Source organism: Zonotrichia albicollis, chromosome 26 (genome assembly GCF_047830755.1).
Source record: "Zonotrichia albicollis isolate bZonAlb1 chromosome 26, bZonAlb1.hap1, whole genome shotgun sequence".
Classification (NCBI taxonomy): domain Eukaryota; kingdom Metazoa; phylum Chordata; class Aves; order Passeriformes; family Passerellidae; genus Zonotrichia; species Zonotrichia albicollis.
The window spans coordinates 8,739,774-8,758,545 of NC_133844.1; the positions used below are offsets into that span (position 1 = coordinate 8,739,774).

Here is an 18,772-nt window from a genome sequence, read left to right on the forward strand (position 1 = left end):
GCACAGCTGTGTCCCCAAGGCCCCGTGGCAGCCCCATGGCAGCTCTGTGCTCCCGTGCAGCCCCTGCTCTCCAGCCCTGGCTGTTCTTTCCCTGTGCTTTGGTTTTGGTTCCAGTTCTAGCTGCACACGTAGAGTTGCCTTCCTTTGACCGAATGTTCGAATGTGAAATATTGTATATTTTAAAGTATTTACCCTATTTATATACTGTATGTTACTGTTAAATAAATATAAATTCCATTACCTGGGGGGGGAGTTTCATTCAGCGCCGTGGGTGCGCCACCATTTCCAAACTCCCATTCCCTATTCCCTGCCCTGGGCTCTCCTTCCTGAGGGATTTCCTGGAGAAAAATAGTCAGCAATATTCAATAATCAACAATATTCAATATTCTGGAAAAATGCAGATTCCCCCTGCTTTCCCCCCATCCTGTGCCAATTTAATCTGCATTTTTAGAGCTGGAAAAATGCAGATTTCCAGAGGGAATGCTGCTGTTCTCCTTGCCCAAGCTGGGGGTCCCAGGGTGTCCCAGGGCAGGTTTGGGGAGCCTGGGCTGAGCTCTGGGCTCTGCTGGGCCCAGCCTGGGCTGAGCCCAGCCCTGGGTTTAGGCAGAGTTTCCGTTCAGGCCTCGTGACATCCTGCCCATGACACAGCTGAGAAAAGGCTGCTCTAGAGCCTGGCTGAGGAAAAAGGGAGCAAAATGTGCAGCTCCTTCAGAGTTCTAATTAAAATTTTAAAATTAAAATTAAAAAACAAAAAAATAAAAATGAAATTTAAAATGAAAATAAAAATTGAAAAATGAAAACAAAAATTCAAATTAAAAAAATAAAAAGTAAAATTAAAATTGAAAATTAAAACAAAAAATGAAAATAAAAATTTAAAAGTGAAAATGAAAATTCAAATTAAAAAAAAAGTAAAATTAAATTTAAAATGAAAATAAAAATTAAATATTTTTATTAAATTAAATAAAATTAAAATAAAAACATTTAAATTAAACACTTTAAAATATTTTTAAAAATTAAATTGAAAATTAAAATTAAAATATTAAAATTAAAATAATTTAAATTAAAACAAAACATTAAAATTAAGCCATTTTAAATAATATTAAAATGAAAAAGGAGTTGTTCCTGGGAGGGTGGGCAGCCCTGGCAGAGGTGCCCACAGCAGCCCTGGCAGTGCCCAAGGCCAGGCTGGATCCCCCTGGGACATTGGCAGGTGTCCCCCATGGCAGGGGTGGCACTGCCTGGGCTTTGAGCTCCCTCCCACCCTCTCCACATCCCCACCACCCCTTGGTGCTCACCCTCTGCCTTCCACGTCCTTTCCTCCCCGTTCCATCCCCATTTGGCTGCCAAGGCAAAGCCAAACCCAAACCCCCGGTGCCACCTGGGGATGCCCAGGCCAGGCCCGGGCGCCACCCTGGGCTCACCCCGAGCTCTGCCCCTCCCCAGGGCACCCCCAGGGCCCCGGGCTGGGCTGTTCCCGCGCGGGGCAGCGCTCGGAGCTCCAGGAGCCCACGCAGAGCTGCTGACAGACAGCACTTCCTCAAATGCCCCGAGCGGCGCCCGGGGAGCGGCCCCGGGCTGGGCTGGCGGCCCCGGGCCTGGGCAGGGGACAGGGGCACCAGGGCTGGCACCAGCGGGGAGCGCGGCTGGGCAAGCCGGAGCTGGGCAGGAAAGCAGGGCAGGAAAGGACTTTTATGGGGTTTTGGCTGCTCTCGGAGGCAGGAAGCTCGCTGGCAAACCAAGCGTCGCCGAGCCGCTGCTCTTGGTGGGGGGACCCCCACGGGACCGTCAGGGCTTGGTTCCAGCCCTTCTCCTAAACAAGCTCACCTTGAGGAAAGAGAAAAACAAGAACTTTCCTGATCCAGCATGTCCCTCAAGCTGCCACGGAACTGGGATTTCAACCTGAAGATGGACGCTGCGAAAATAGGTACCGTGAGGGCTCTTCCGTGAGGGTTCCTCCATGAGGGTTCCTTGGTGCCCCTCCGTGAGGGTTCCTCCATAAGGGTTCCTCCATAAGGGTTCCTCCATGATGGTTCCTTGGTGAAGGCTCTTCCATGAGGGTTCCTCCGTGAGGGTTCCTTGGTGAGGGTTCCTTTGTGAGGGCTCCTCCATGAGGGCCCCTCTGTCAGGGCTCCTTGGTGCCCCTCCGTGAGGGCTCCTTGGTGAGAGTTCCTCGATCAGGGCAGTTCTATGAGGGTTCCTCCATGAGGGTTCCTTGGTGAAGGACCTTCCATGAGGGTTCCTCGGTGAGGGCTCCTCCGTGAGGGCTCCTTGGTGAGAGTTCCTCGGTCAGGGCTCTTCTATGAGGGCTCCTCCATAAGGATTCCTCCGTGAAAGTTCCTTGGTGAGGGCTCCTTGGTGAAGGCTCTTCCATGAGGGTTCCTTGGTGAGAGCTCCTCTATGAGGGCTCCTCAGTGAGGGCTCCTTGGTGAGGGTTTCTCCATGAGCGTTCCTCCATGAGGGTTCCTTGGTGCCCCTCCATGTCTGCAGGGCCTGGACAGGCCTGGGGGGGCCCTGGGCCTGAGCCCAGCTGAGATTTTGGCTCAGTGGCCCCCGGTGCCACTTTAGAGACAGAGCAGATGATCTGCAGATGATTTCCAAGAAGTGATTTGCAGATTTATCAGCGAGGGATGCTGGGGAGCAGGGAGATGGGGCTGCTGCCCCCCAAAACCCGAGTTTGGGGGGATTTAAACCACCCAGTTCCCTTCTGTGGCACAAAGGCTCAGGCCCAGGCTGGAGGGAACAGGGGATTTAGGGGTGATGATGATGGGGTGGTCAGGGAGGGGATTTAGGGCTGAGGATGTGGTCAGTGAGGGGCTGCAGAGCCCAGCCTGAGCCCAGGCCATCCAAAAATCCACCCTGGGGCTGGGTTTGGCTTGTGGTGAAACCCCTGGTGCTTTCTGCAGCTTCCAGCTGCTGGGTGAGCATGACTGTGTGAGTTTGTGTGAGTTCTTGTGACATTGTGTGAGTTTGTGTGTGAGTTTGTGTGAGTTTTTGTGTGAGTTTGACTTTGTGTGAATTGTTGTGTGACTCTCTGTGGCTTTGTGTGTTTGCGCTGTCTCCGGGGCTGCTGTGGCTTCATTTGCAGAAATGTGAAAGTCACATTTGCAAATGTTTGCAATGTTTGCAGATTGCCACTGCCCTCCCTGGCTCCTCGTGGCCTGGGGACACTTCCCCTGCTCCCCCAGCCCTGCCTGGGGCAGCCTTTGGAGAACTGCAGAGAAATTGATTTCAGTGAAACAGAAACTCCCCGGTGAAACCCCTTTTATTGTGTTTTTATTGCAGTTCCCCAGCAATGGGGGTGCCAGGGGGGCTCCGGCCCAGGCCAGTGGTGGCCCTGTGGCCTCTCCTCCCCTCCTGGTTTTGGGGCAGCTCTCCCTGCTGGGGGAGGAGGTTTTGGAGGAAATGCCCAACCCTGGAGGCCGTTGGGGCAGGAAACGCTTGGGGGGCTCCCCAAAGGGGCTCCTTGCCCTGGGGGGGGATTTTGGGAGGGGACGTGGGGACAGCCCTGAGGTGAACATTGGAACCCTGAGGGTTCTCCGGCTCAGGAAATCACCAGGTGCAGCCCCATTCCCTGCAGTCATGGCTTTATTCTGGCCTTGCAGCCAAAAATGCAAACTCTGCCCAGCTGGGCTGGCTCTGGGGGGCTGCAGAGGCAAAAATCCCCCTGGGAATGATCCTGGCAGGGCCGTGCCACCAGCGGAGCCACACAAACAGGGCACAGGGACACTGCTCTGCCCAGTGCCCAACCCATGCCTGGAGATTTTCCAGCCCCACAAATGTGAGTTCTGCCCCACTGGGGCCACCCCAGAGCAGAACGGGGACCTCCAGAGCCTTGGGGTCACTCTGCTGTGGCTGCTGCCCCGGGGAGGGTGCAGAACCCCCCCACTCCATGAAAATAACCCCAAAAATCCCCCCAGCAATGGTGCTGCTCTCACTGGGAGGCAGCTGCTCCCACGCAGGCAAAAGGAAGCTCAGCCTGGCAGCCGCTGCAGCCACTTCCTCTGCAAACGGGGCTGGGGCTCGGCAGAGTGGGGCCCAGAGCCTGCCCGTGTCCCTGTGTCCCCACTGTGTCCTTCTGTCCCCGCTCTGTGTCCCCACTCTGTGTCCCTCTGTCCCCACTCTGTGTCCTTCTGTCCCCATTCTGTGTCCCTGTGTCCCCACTCTGTGTCCTTCTGTCCCCGCTCTGTGTCCCCGCTCTGTGTCCTTCTGTCCCCGCTCTGTGTCCTTCTGTCCCCACTCTGTGTCCCTGTGTCCCCATTCTGTGTCCCTGTGTCCCGACTCGTGTTCCTCTGTCCCGATACCCAGTGTCCCTGTGTCCCCACTCCCCTGTTGCTGTGTCCCTGTCCCCTGTGTCCCCTGTCCCCATATCCCGTGTCCCCACATCTGTGTCCTGTGTCCCCACTACCGTGTTCCCGTGTCCCCTCTACCATATCCTGTCCCCACACCCTTGTCCCTCTGTCCCCATACCCAGTGTCCCCACACCGCTGTCCCTGTCCCCACACTCCTGTTGGTGTGTCCACAGCTGGTGTCCCTCTGTCCCCACACCCGTGTCCTTCTGTCCCCATACCCAGTGTCCCCATACAGTGACCCCTCTGTCCCCACACTCCTGTCCCTGTGTCCCCACACTCCTGTCCCTGTGTCCCCACACCCGTGTCCCTCTGTCCCCAGCCTGCGTCCCTCTGTCCTCACTCTGTCCGTGTGTCCCCAGCCCGTTCCCGCAGCGTGATGACCGCGGATCCCGCGGCGCTGCCGCGGCCGGACAAGCTGGGCTGGCTGCGCAAGCAGCGCTCCATCGTGAAGAACTGGCAGCTGCGCTTCTTCGTGCTCCGCGGGCAGCAGCTGCTCTACTACAAGGACGAGGACGAGGCCAAGCCGCAGGTGGGGCTGGGGTGGCACTGGAGGGGCTTTTCCCACCCAAACCATTCTGGGATCCCATGATTCCATTAAATGTATTTTATTTTATTTTATTTTATTTTATTTTATTTTATTTTATTTTATTTTATTTTATTTTATTTTATTTTATTAATATTATATTGTATTTTACAGTTTAGATTTTATTCTACTTTATTTTATATTTAATTTTATTTTAATTTGTATTTTAGTTTTTACTTTATTTTATATTTAATTTAATTTTATTTTTTATTTGAGATTTTAACTTTATTTTTCTTCATTTTACTTTATTATTTACTTTATTATTTATTTTATTTTATTTTATTTTATTTTATTTTATTTTATTTTATTTTATTTTATTTTATATTTTATTTTGTATAATAGATTTTTATTTTATTTTATTTTATTTTATTTTATTTTATTTTATTTTATTTTATTTTATTTTATTTTATTGTATTGTATTGTATTTTATTGTATTTTATTGTATTTTATTTTATTATCTATTTTCCCACCATTTTCTCCATGCCGTAACTCGCTTTTAGAGTACTCACCACCTTTTTCTCCTTTGGAAAAATTCCTGGTAAAAGTTCCCTCTGCTGGAAAAGCTGTTCCTGTTACAAAATGTAAAAAGTAACAATAATAATAATATTATTTCCCAAGTCCATTCTCTGTTGTTCTCTCTTCTTCCACTCCCAACAAGGGCTAAAGGAGATGAGAAGTGAGATAAAAATAGGGAAGAGCAAAAAGAAGCGGTTTTCTCCTGATGAGAATCGCTTCAGTGGGAAAAGTGGCATTTTCCAAGTGCCCTTACTGCTTTAAAATCCCTGCAGTGCATCTCCACAAATACACCTGTGTATATATACAAAAATATATCTGTATATATATATAAATATATATACATGAGTCTCTCTCTCTATATATATATATAAATATATCTGTATATATATATATATATATATATATATATACACTAATATATCTGTATATATATATACACAAGAATTTATATAAAATTATTTTACATATATATGTGTATAAACTCAGGGCTCTGCTCTCTCCTAGGGCTGCCTGGCTCTCCAGGGCAGCTCCATCAACGTGCTGACCACCAACCCCGAGGAAGGAGGGAAATTCATCTTTGAGATCATCCCGGGTGAGGACACCCCACTCTGCTCTGTAAATGTGTATTTTCTGCTCTGTAAACGAGTATATTCTGCCCTGTAAATGTGATTTTTCTGCTCTATAAATGAGTATTTTCTGCCCTATAAATGAGTATTTTCTACTCTGTCAATGTGGGTATTTTCTGCCCAGTAAATGAGTATTTTCTGGCCATAAATGTGTTTTCCTGCCCAGTCACTGTATTTCTGTTCCGCAGGGGCTCCCGGCGAGCAGCCGCGGGCGGGGCACGAGCCCTGCGTGCTCATGGCCAGCTCGCAGGCGGAGCTGGAGGAGTGGGTGAAATCCCTGCGGAGGGCGCTGGGCTCGGCCTCGGGAGGTACAAAGGGGAATTTCTGTCCTGGGAATGCACCTGGGCGGGTTTGGCTCAGAAATCCCTGAAAATGGGGCTGCGGTGCTGAGGAGAGCCAAGGATGGACATTTCCTGGCTGCCTTCATCTTCCTCTTCAAACTCCTTTCTCACCCTAAAAATGTTCTTGAGAAAAACTCCCATTCAGGGATAAAGCCCTGAAAAAATGTTGTTTTTTACCTGCCAGTCTCCTCACTTTGCTTTCCCCCTGCCTTTTCTTGCCCAGCCCATCCTTCCTGTGATTTCTGTGGGTTCTGTGGGTTCTGTGCATTCCATCCTTTCTGCCCCCATTTTTCTGGGCTGGAAAGGGATGGGTTTGTCTGAGCTGGGAGGTGGGAGAAAGGTTTTGCTTGGAATGGGAGATGGGAGAAGGGTTTACTTGGAATGGGAGAAGGGTTTTGCTTGGAATGGGAGGTGGGAGAAAGGTTTTGCTTGGAATGGGAGGTGGGAGAAAGGTTTTGCTTGGAATGGGAGGTGGGAGAAGGGTTTACTTGGAACGGGAGACAGGAGAAGGGTTTTTCTCCCTTTTCCTTGGTTCTCCACCCCTGTGAATGCCACAAGGAGAGCTGCAGACGCTTCGTGTGAAGTTCAGGGTTCTGTAGCAGCCCAGAGTGTGGAAAGCCCAGAGCCACACCTGAGCCGTGCCCGGTGTCCCCAGGGGTGTTCGGGCAGTGCCTGGCACACACCATGGCCCAGGAGCAGAGGTTTGGGCAGCAGCTGGTGCCCATGGTGGTGCAGAAGAGCGCCGAGTTCATCCTGGAGCACGGCGTGGCCGAGGAGGGGATCTTCCGCCTGCCCGGCCAGGACAGCCTGGTGCGGCAGCTGCGCGACGCCTTCGACGCCGGGGAGAGACCCTCCTTCAGCAGGTGACACTGCTGCCCCCTCCCAGGGCCACCCTGAGCCCTGCGGGAACGAGGAACCCTCCAGAGGGGTGTGGGGGGAGAGGGGGTCCAGCAGGAACCACCCAGAAGGGTTTTAGGAGGAGATGGCATCCAGCAGGAACCCTCCAGAAGGGCTTGGGGAGGAGGGGATGCATCAGAAACCTTCCAGAAGGGCTTGGGGAGGAGGGCATCCAACAGGAACCTTCCAGAAGGGCTTGAGGAGGAGATGGGATCCAGCAGGAACCTTCCAGAAGGGATCAAGGAGGAGAGGATCCATCAGGCTTGGGGAGGAGAAAGAATTCAGAAGGGCTTGAAGAAGAGAGGGGATCCATCAGGACCTTCTAGAAGGGCTTTAGGAGGAGATGGGATCCAGCAGGAACCTTCCAGAAGGGCTCGAGGAGGAGGGGATGCATCAGAAACCTTCCAGAAGGGCTCAGGGAGGAGGGCATCCAGCAGGAACCTTCCAGAGGGGTGTGAGGAGAAGAAGGGATCCAGCAGGAACCTTCCAGAAGGGCTTGGGGAGGAGAAAGAATTCAGAAGGGCTTGAAGAAGAGAGGGGATCCATCAGGACCTTCCAGAAGGGCTTGGGGAGGAGATGGGATCCAGCAGGAACCTTCCAGAAGGGCTTGGGGAGGAGGGCATCCAGCAGGAACCTTCCAGAGGGGTATGAGGAGGAGAGGGGATCCATCAGGAACCCTCCAGAAGGGGTTGGGGAGGAGAAAGAATTCAGAAAGGCCTGAGGAAGAGAGGGGATCCATCAGGAACCTTCCAGAAGGGCTCAAAGAAGAGAATACACAGCAGGAACCTTCCAGAGGGGCTTGAGGAGGAGACGATCCATCAGGAACCCTCCAGAAGGGGTCGAGGAGGAGAGAGGATCCAGCAGGAACCTTCCAGAAGGGATCAAGGAAGAGAGGATCCATCAGGAACCCTCCAGAAGGGGTCGAGGAGGAGAGAGGATCCAGCAGGAACCTTCCAGAAGAGTTTAACTTGGAATGGGAGAAGGGTTTTGCTCCCTTTTCCTTGGTTCTCCACTTCTGTGAATGCAGGGACAAGAGCCAGGGTGGTGCTCCAGAACTGCAGCTCCCACTGGCTAAACGTGGGTGAAGAAAAGAGATTTTAGGTTCTCCAAGCAGGGCAGGGAGGTGGAGGCTAAACGTGGGTGAAGAAAAGAGATTTTAGGCTCCCCAAGCAGGGCAGGGAGGTGGAGGCTAAATGTGGGTGAAGAAAAGAGATTTCAGGCTCCCCAAGCAGGGCAGGGAGGCTGAGGCAGTGCCCAGCCGTCCCTGCTGGCTCTGAGTGTCCCTTGCTCCCTGCAGGGACACCGATGTCCACACCGTGGCCTCCCTGCTCAAGCTGTACCTGCGGGAGCTGCCCGAGCCCGTGGTGCCCTGGCCGCAGTACGAGGATTTCCTGCTCTGTGGGCAGGCTCTGGAGGCTGACGAGACAAAGGTACAGCTGCTTTTGTTTTCCTCTTCCCAGCCTTAAAATCAGTTGTAGAGCCAGGGCACGCTCTGAGCCGCAGGGCGCTCAACAAGGCTTTGGAATCTGGGGAGAGAAAAAGGGAAAACATTTAAAAAGAAAAACTCCCCCAAAGCCAGTGGGAGTTTCCCGGCTTGGCCTCAGGGGTTTGTGAATTTTAAAGCGTCAATTTCTGCTTCTCTTTGGGGTTAAAAATGTCCTGAATGTCCGCAGGATGCTGGAGGAGGTGAGGCAGGATCAGCTCTTCCCAGAGCTCGGGCTGGGCTGGGCTGGGCTGGGGGGACCCCGCTCCTGCTGGGGCTGCCCCTCCTTGCTGAGCCCTGCAGAACATCCCAGGGAGAGATGGAGCTCCAAGGGCAGCAAACCAGGAGCACCAGAGTCATAGAATACCTGAGTTTGGAGAAGATCCCCAAGATCATCAGCCACCCCCCCAGGGTCACCCCGAGCGCCACCACGCGTGTTTGGAGCTGTCCCAGGGCTGGGGACACGGGGAGAGCCCACACGGGCATGGCTGGGTGAGCAGGAGCGGTTCTTGGCTCCTGGGGACCCTCCTGGAGCTGTTTGTCACCGCACAGGGCCACCAGGAGCTCCTGAAGCAGCTGTCCCTCCTCCCCAGAGACAACTACAACCTCCTGAGCTACATCTGCAGGTCAGTGCCCTGCACGGGCCGGGGGCAGCTCAGAAATGGCACCCCAGGGATGGCCCCTCCGGGCAGAGCCTACCCGAGCTGTGCTCGGCTTCCCTTTGAGCCACCAGGTGCTGGTTTGGGCAGAGCAGAATTCCAGCCCCTGGGATGAACCCCCGGGAATGTCTGAGCATGAATCCCCACCCTCAAAGTCACCCAGAAATCCCTGGGAATTCAAACCAGGTGTAGCTTTCCTGGACAAAAGCCCTGTGCACCAAAACCTCCAGGTTTCACCAGGCTGGGATTTGAGGAGGGGGTTCCCTTCCTTGCTGGGCTGTTTCCGAGGGGAGCAGCTCCTCATTTATTCAGTCCTGAGGGTTTCTGTCCTTGTGACTGAGAGGAAGAGCTGGGAGGAGGAATCAGGACTTTTTCACCAGGATTTTTTGCCAGATCCCGCCTCTGAAATGTGAAATATTCGCTGTGGAATCCTGGCAGGTTTCTCTACGAAATCCAACTCAACTCCAGCGTCAACAAGATGAGTGTGGACAACCTGGCCACAGTGATGGGGGTGAACCTGATCAGGCCCAGGGTGGAGGACCCTGCAGTCATCATGAGAGGTAAAAGGGAGCAATTTCATACCCTTGAGAATATGGAATATTTTGAGGCATATGGAGGAACTTCATATCCTGGAGGATATTTCAATTTTGAGGCATCCACAGCTTCCGAATTAAAGATTTTCTGTGGTGGAGCTGAAAGAAAGGCAGAAATGTGCCAGGGCACAGAGGGAAGCTGTGTCTGTTGGGCTGTAAATGTGTTTGTGGTGACAAAAACCCCCTCAGGAACTGACAAAGTGACAAAAACTCCCCTCGTGGAGTTCAGCAGGCTCAGGGAATTGCTGAGGTCACCTCTGAGCTGCTCAGAGCAGGAAGGTGTAAAATCCTTTCTGGGGGAGCAGAGGAAACTCAGGGAAATGTGGCTGCCCCTTTACTTTTATGCTGCATTTTATATATATATATATATATATATTTTTTTTTTTTTTTTTTTTTTTACTTAGAGATGGGGTAACTGAGTTGTTTTAAAAACTTTTATTCTATTTTTAGTCTTATGCGAAGGGTGAGATAATATAGATGTTACAATTTATGTTATTACAATTAGAAGTTAGCTATTTTTTAATGACAATGTATTCTAAGTGTTTCTTGGTTTATTAGTTCTAGTTACACTGTGTTGTAAATGTTTAAAGTCAATAATTTAAAATGACTTTTTGTGGGTCTTGTTATAAAGTATTTTTTTATTTTTTAGTTCTATTTTTATATTTATATCTAAATAAATATAAATATATATTTATATATATCTAAATAGATATATATATTTATCTATGTTATATATGTATTTAAATATTTATTTATATTTTTAGTTCTATTTTTTTAAAGTATTTAATCTTATTTGTAAGGTTATTTCTTGAAACTTATTTCCAGTTACATTTTTTTCAAGATTTGTCTTATTTTTTGGTATTTTTAAGTCACTTAAGGCTTGTATATAGATGTACACCCTGTGAGTCTTCTGTCAGGTATTGAGAATTTTCCACAAACCCATTTCCCACACTTTTACTCACTCCATTCACTTCATTTTGCTTTATGACCCCACTGGTTTTCTGCCCCACCTCCCTTTGAGCCAGCGCAGCCCCTGGGGTGCCGGGGGGTCCCTGGGGGTCCCTGGCCCTGCCCTGATGCTCTCTGCTCCCAGGCACGCCCCAGGTGCAGAGGGTGATGATGGTGATGATCAGCGACCACCAGAAGCTCTTCCCCCCCTCCAAGGACGAGCCTCCCTCCCCGCCTGCCCCCAAAAACGAGAAGAAAGCTCCTGTCCCTCGCAGCTCCGTGGGCTGGGGGGCTGCCGAGGACCCCAGGGGCCCCACCCCAAGGCAGACGGTAAGGCTGGGTTCATTAAATAAATTAATTAATTAACCTGCGTTCATTAAACGTGTGGTTAATTGTGGCAGGCTCTGACAGGTCAGGGAGCCCTAAAAGCATTTGCTATTTTTGGATTCAAAAGCTGTGTCTGTCACCCCTGGAATATTTACATCAGGAAAATGATGTAGATAAACTTTCCACTTTCCTGTGGAAAATCTGCTGCTCTGGGGAATATGAAAACTCCCAAAGCGTTTTGGCCAGAGCATGTGAAGCCTTTCCAGCTCAGGCTGGTGAGGGGAAAGCAGTGAGGGTGAAAGGCTTTTCTTCAAAGGGAGTCCTGCAAAAATGATAAATTTGGTGCAGTTCCAAGTGGATTTTAATGGAAAAGTGTGGCCAGCATGTTCCAGTGTGCCCCTTGTAAAGCTCTGTGCCCTGGCTGCCCCAGGGCTCTGTTTTGCAGAGGGATCACCCCAATTTCAGCAGCAGCCCTTGCCCAGCTGCCACCTCGAGCGTGCCTGGGGAGGACTCAGAGCCCACAGCCACGCTGGGCACGTGGAAAACCCAGCCAAGGAAAAGAACCCAGACTTTGCCCAGCAGGAAATCCTTCCTGGCAGCCCCCGGGGACAAGGGCAGGAGTGATGTCCTCACCAGTGACTTCTGGAAGAGCAGCCCACGCCCCCTGCCCTGTGAGGGACACAAGAGAACCCTGTCCCACGACCTCTTTAAGCTGCTGGACCTGCACAGGGCCGCGAGCTGTGACAGCAGCGTGGCCGAGAGCGCGGAGGGCAGCGGCTCCAGCCCCAGCCCTGCCAGCAGCGCCTCCGAGAAGGAGTTCCTGCCCTGCTTCAGCCCCTGCCACGAGCCAAGGGAGCCCGGCAGCCCCAGCAGCAGCCCTGCTGAGGAGCCCAGAGCGGGGCAGGGCAGCAGGGAGTCCCTGCAGGCCGTGATCCACAAGCTGGAGAAGGATTTGGAGGAGCAGAGGAGTGACTACGAGGGGCAGGTGGAAAGGTAACTGCAGGAGCAGCTCGTGCTGAGACAGCAAACAATTATTATCCCATTAGCAATAGACACAGATCACATTTATTGATTTATTGAAGTTGTGTGGCCACTGAAGGGCTCAGGGCAGCACCTCTGGCTTGTTTTGGTGCTGAGAGCCAAATGATTTCCCAGCCCTTTTCCAATCCAATCTGATCCAACCCAATCCAGTCCAATCCAACCCAATCCAATCCGATCCAACCCAACCCAGTCCAGTCCAACCCAACCCAACCCAACCCAACCCAATCCAGTCCAATCCAACCCAATCCAATCCAACCCAACCCAACCCAATCCAGTCCAATCCAACCCAATCCAATCCAACCCAACCCAATCCAATCCAACCCAATCCAGTCCAATCCAATCCAACCCAATCCAATCCAATCCTTTCATGCTCTGTTTCCCTTTGCAGCCTCCAGAAGGAGAACTACGAGGTGTGGGCCAAGGTGGTGAGGCTGAACCAGGAGCTGGAGCAGGAGAGGAAGAGGAGTGAGGAGCTGGAGCTGAGGCTGAAGAACGCGGAGCACTCGCGGGAGGAGCTGGAGAGGAAAACCAGGATGCTCGAGGAGGAAATAAAAAACTTAACTAAAGCCACGAGTCAAACTGGTGCCAAAACCAACTAGGAGGAGACACCCAGCTGTTCACAGACACCAACTGCAGCTGCAGGAATGCTCAGGAATTGCAGGTTCAGAGCCAGGGACTTGTATTGTGCAGGGTCCTGCTCCTGCCCACAGGCCAGGGGGGAGGAAGGAGAGCAGAGCTCAGAGGCTGCTTCGTGCTCTGAACCAGGAAATGTCAGAAATATCCTTTAGCTTTATTTGGGTGTGTTTATTTATATAGCTGCTCGTGTTACCTGGAGAACAGGCCGACACTTTCTGCTGCTCAGGCAGGATTGCACTCAGAAGTTTGGGCTCTGGACCCATTGTGCCTTCAGAAGGAGGAACAGAAGTGTCCCTTCTCCAGCTGCCTGTCTGAGATACCCAAGGAAAACATCCTTGGATCCCCACTCTCACACCAGAGGTTCCACAGTGTCTGCCACCATTTCACAGCTGCCATTCACGAGTCTTTCCTGTGATTTCAGATGACCTTGACAGAGCTGTTTTAGTGTTTATTGAATTTTTACCTCTGCAAGAGGCTCCTCACCAATGTGAGCGTGAGTCCTTAGGGAGGAACTTCTCCGTGCAGCATCGGGAACATCTGGGCTGGAAATGCCACACGCTCCTTTCTGCAAAGATCAAAAGTGTGAAGAGGCCAATCATCCTTCACAGCAGACTGGAATGACGTGCAAAGGCTTGGCTGAGGCTCAGAAATCCCCACCATTAGGACAAGTGCATTATTTAAAATAAACTGTGCATTCCTGCGCTTCCGCTGCGATAGGCAGAACAGCCCCTGGCTGCAGGATCAGAGGCACTCTTTGAAGATATTCCACCCATTAACATTTGCAGGGTTTGCAGAGGTCATCTGGGACAGAGAGACTTCCCAACAGAGGTCAGGTGGGCTGGAGGGGAGAGAGCCACGGGCACCTTGAGCTGCTGCTGGGAGATCATGAGGAGTTCTTTTCTTTCAAAGGAGCTTTTTCCAGAGACAGAGAACCATGGCCCGCCCATGCCAGACCCGTGAATCTGCTCCCTCTTCATCCGTGAGGGGCTGGGTGTCCTCTCTGCTCAGCCCAGAGCCTGCTCTGGATTTTCTGCATTGGACACCTTCTGCTGGAGACCCCACAACGTGAATCCCCAAAACCTGCCTGGTGCCCAGGCTGCATTGCCTCCCTCCCTCCATTTCTGCAGCCAGGCCAGGAAGTTCTTTGGGGTGGGAGCAGCAGAGACTCTCTCCTGTTCCTGGGGCAGGGGGCATTATAAACTCACGGTTTTGGGGGTTTTAGGGCCTTTCAGCTCAGCAGGTTTTGGGCATTGACTCTGGATCCCCTGCAGAGGGTGATGCTGCTCCTGCTGTATGAATGCACAACAGACTGTCTACCACAGAGAAAAATGATCCTTTCCAGCCCTGTCCTGTAGGCTTGGAAACCTCCAAAATTGACATTTTTCACCACTGCACCATGAGGACACAAGAGCTTTAGCAAGGTGATAACCCTGAGATCAGGCTGAGGATTTTCCCCTCCCTTTAAATGTGACATGGCTTTCCAAATTAACCCCAGATCCCAATGCATCCAGAACTGTTAAATTGTGCAGTGTGGGATGAAAGGAAGGCACCTTCCAGGCCATCCTTTCAGTCCCCTCACTGCATTGTTTGTGCTAGAGCAGAAAGTCTGTTCTGCTCTCCTCAGGCAGTCACTAAATAAATTCATTTAGGAGTTCACTCTGTTGTGTCCAAGGGCTGGGTAGGCGCGAGGGGCAAGAAAACAAAACTTTCCTTCCCACATTACTGTGTTTGGATCCCGAGCCAGTCACGCTTATTGTGACTTATCCCCTCGTATTTATCAAAGTTTTGTTTCTGGCACGATAGGAGTTTCCTTTTTCGGCCTGGCCGCTGCCCAGAGGCGCTCGCTGCAGGGGGAGGCGAGGTGGACGTGCAGGAAGTGTCCGGCCGTGGTCAGGAGGCTCCTCCAGGCCCCAGGAGCAGCGAGAGCATGGAACGTGCTGTTCTCCCCAGAATGCCAGAGCGATGCAGCTCATCCTCCCTTCCTTCACGTGGCAGCTGAAAGAGACCCCCAGGCCAGGCTGGTTTTGGGGAGAAAACGCGCCAGGCTGGGTGTACCAGCAGCTGTTCACCCAGGTGGGCAGGGAACAGTGTCCCAAAGGCTGGCAGCTGTCCCTCCGTCCCTTTTCCCTGTGTTTTCCTGCCACCTTGCTGCAGCACCAGGATTTATGAAGCCACAGTGGCCTGCAGGAAAAATAACCTGGAAAAAAGGAGGGTCCTGGTGATCCAGAGAGCACGTGGGGTAGCAGGGGCTAAGAGTTGTCCAAATGAGCTCTTCCTTGGAGAAAATCCTCATCCCAAACCCAAACCCTGCGAGTTTAGGAGCTGGGAGGTTCAAGCAGGCCCTGGGTGCTGCTGTGCTCCAGTTCTTGGAGGATTTTACTCCTTGCATTGACTTTGGAGGGTCCACGCTGCCAAAATCTCCCCACCAAGGGCAGCAGGAGCTCCCCCTCTTCTCTCCAAGAGCTTCCCCAGCAGGTAATTCCCGCGAGCAGTGCTGGGTTCTCAATAAATAAGGTTTATAATTATAAACACCGAGGTTTGGGTGGGGTTTGTGGGGCAGAGCAGAGCTGGTGCTGCCTCTGCAGCACTGCAGGGTGTGCTCAGCCTTTGGGAAGAGCAGAGATCCACCAGGTGAACAGAGATGGAAACACCCCGAGCTCACAAAAAGCCCTTTGCACACAGAGCCCTGTCCCCAAGGTCCCCCTGCACCCCGGGGCGGCCGAGGGCCCATCAGCAGCCTGTGAAAATTGGCTTTATCAGGCGTAACACCACGATGTGATATTTCAGCCCTCTCCACACAATGTCCCGATGAGGGCTGGGAACAGGGCAGGTTCCTGTGATCTGCACCAGCAGAGATTTCCCCAGCCAGGGGGGCCGGGGCCAGCTCTGCCCTCGGCTCAGTCCTGGCCTGGCAGCTGCGCCCGAGCATGTGAGGGGTCAATCTCTGCTTTCCCTGGCAGCCTCTCCTTCCTCATCTCCTGATAAAGGCTGGCCCAGGCTGCCTTCCAGCCCAGAGGCTCCCCTTGAGCTCCACGTGCTCTGGGTGAGATCCACACTCATCCCCGAGGCCACCGGGGGCTTTGGAGCCTTTTCAGCGACACCTTTCCCCTGCCTGTCCTGCCTGGAGCTCCAGGGATGGATTTCTGAGCGCTGTCAAGTGTTCCCTTCACATCCATCCACAGTTCTGATGCCACTAAAGGTCTGGTGCTGGTCTGAAGTGCTGAGAGCTCCATGGAAATGCCTTTCCAAAAGGAGTCAGGAGGTCAGCCAAGCACCCCAAGGACAGTTGTTCCCAACACAGCAGCTCCAGACAGCGCTGAGGAGCGAAAGGTCAAAGCATCCACTGGAAACTGGAGTGTTGTCACACCCTGGGAAGGGATGTTTCACTGGGGGGCTGGGAACTGCTGCTCCCTTCCTGTATCCCTCCTATCCAGGGGAAAGAACGCTCTGTAAAGTGTGAAACGGGGATAAATCACATTTACACTTTGCAGGAGACGTGGGACACGTGTTTAGAGACTCATTATCTCCTCAGGGCTGGGTCTGTCCCCTTGCTGGCAGGGGACAGGCATTGCTGTGGGGTCAGGGATGGCACAGGGAGCTGTGGAAATGCAGATTAAATTGCTGTCAGCCACGCTGACCTGCTCCTGCTCACTCACAAGCAGATGGCTTTTAAAATAAATGGCTTTTAAAAGTAAAATTGCAGCTGAGCCTTTGCCCGTGGGTGAGGACGGTGGGTTACCCATGGGAGCAATACTGCAGGAGCAGGGTGGGCATGGCAGGAGAGCAGCTGGCAGAGGGCAGAGACCTCAATTCCTCATTCCCAGGGATTTTCCTCATTCCCAGGGATTTTCCTCATTCCCAGGGGTTTTCCTGAGTCCCAGTGGCTCCCAGTCCCCAGGGGCTGCTGTGGGCAAGGCCAGGAGAGCCAGAGCAGGGTTAATGCAGCTCTGGGAGCTCATTAGTGCTGTGCCCTGAGCAGTGTCAGGGCTGCAGAGGGGCAGCCCCGCTCCCCTGCCCTTCACTCCCTGCTCATTATCTCCAAGGCACTAATTAGGGCCCGCAGAGGAAGCACAGGACACACGATCAATATTATCGGGCCAAAGTTGCTGCTGGTGTGAATTGCCGATGGGCAGAGAACGAGAAATGCCGAGGGGAAAGGAGGGAGCTCATTCCCTGCCAGGATAACACCAAACTTGGTGCAAAGCTCCAGGGAATGTCTGGGATTGCAGACTGCGTTTGCATGGTGCTGTTCTGTGTCTGTTTTAGCAGTAACCAACCGCTGAAAGTCAAAATTGGAGAATTTCAACCCTTTCCAGCCTCTGCATCAGCCCCTGGGGCTCCAGGAGTGTGGGCTCACGTTCCTGTGGATCAACAGGAGGGACTCAAAGCCCACCCAGTGCCACCCAGTGCCACCCAGTGCCACCCAGTGCCACCCCTGCCATGGCAGGGACACCTCCCACTGTCCCAGGCTGCTCCCAGCCTGCCCAGCCTGGCCTTGGGCACTGCCAGGGATCCAGGGGCAGCCCCAGCTGCTGTGGGCATCTGTGCCAGGGCCTCATCCCCCTCACAGGGAACAATTCCTTCCCCTAACCTAAATTTTAACAAATTTTAACCTAAACGTTATAAAATTGTATAAATTTTAATAACACAATTAGTTATTTAATCCAGCTAATTCTATCATAAATTTTGCTCCAACCTGGCCATACTAAAGCAGCCAGAGCTGGGTCAGAGCTGCAGCTCTGCCCTCCCCGAGCTTTGCATCCCCACCAGCCCTGGTGACAGCTCAGGAAACGGATTCCACCAAATCCCACAACAACTGATGGGAACTGCTCTAATCTCTGGCAGATAAGGAGTTGCTACAGCAAAGCCAACATAAACCTGAGCTCCCTGGCAGGCTGGGCTGTTGTTTAGCTGCTGTTGCTAGCCAGCTACTGTACCTGATTGCAGAGACCACCCTGCGTCCAAACCTTCTCACTTAACTCGACACATTCATTTTCAACACCATGTGAAGCTCCCAGCCTGGACAGGCTCAGTCACACAGGGCTGAAGGACTTTGGGGAGCTGGAGAGCTGCAGGAGCATCCCTCAGCCCTTCAGCCTCCTTAGGATGTTAATATCGAATATTCCTCAGGGGTAATATTAAATATTCCTCAGTGCTAGTATTGAATATTCCTCAGTGTTAATATTGAATATTCCTCAGTGTTAATATCGAATATTCCTCAGGGGTAATATTGAATATTCCTCAGTGTTAATATTGAATATTCCTCAGTGTTAATATTGAATATCCCTCAATGTTAATATTGAATATCCCTCAATGTTAGTATTGAATATTCCTCAATGTTAATATTGAATATTCCTCAATGTTATTATTGAATATTCCTCAGGGGTAATATTGAATATTCCTCAGTGCTAGTATTGAATATTCCTCAGCGCTAGTATTGAATATTCCTCAGTGTTAATATTGAATATCCCTCAATGTTAATATTGAATATCCCTCAATGTTAGTATTGAATATTCCTCAATGTTAATATTGAATATTCCTCAGTGCTAGTATTGAATATTCCTCAATGTTAATATTGAATATTCCTCAATGTTAATATTGAATATCCCTCAATGTTATTATTGAATATTCCTCAGTGTTAATATTGAATATCCCTCAATGTTATTATTGAATATCCCTCAATGTTAATATTGAATGTTCCTCAATGTTAATATTGAATATTCCTCAATGTTATTATTGAATATTCTTCAGTATTAATATCAAATATTCCTCA

At 51.3% G+C, this 18,772-nt stretch overlaps 1 protein-coding gene across 2 annotated transcripts; it reads left to right on the plus strand.

The window, feature by feature from the left end:
* Positions 1-1,017: 1,017 nt before the first annotated feature.
* On the plus strand, positions 1,018-18,180 carry ARHGAP25 (Rho GTPase activating protein 25). Of its 2 annotated transcripts, none has more exons than XM_074559115.1 (11): positions 1,018-1,924; positions 4,709-4,878; positions 5,953-6,040; positions 6,263-6,382; positions 7,071-7,278; positions 8,610-8,742; positions 9,348-9,421; positions 9,893-10,014; positions 11,141-11,325; positions 11,768-12,315; positions 12,752-18,180. In XM_074559115.1, the coding sequence occupies exons 1-11, from the start codon at positions 1,864-1,866 to the stop codon at positions 12,960-12,962; spliced, it is 1,920 nt and encodes a 639-aa protein (XP_074415216.1). In that variant the 5' UTR covers positions 1,018-1,863; the 3' UTR covers positions 12,963-18,180. The 2 variants fall into 2 exon arrangements, with proteins under 2 accessions (XP_074415216.1, XP_074415215.1); XM_074559114.1 differs by having other exon boundaries at positions 1,021-1,924; positions 11,753-12,315; positions 12,752-18,179.
* Positions 18,181-18,772: the final 592 nt, after the last annotated feature.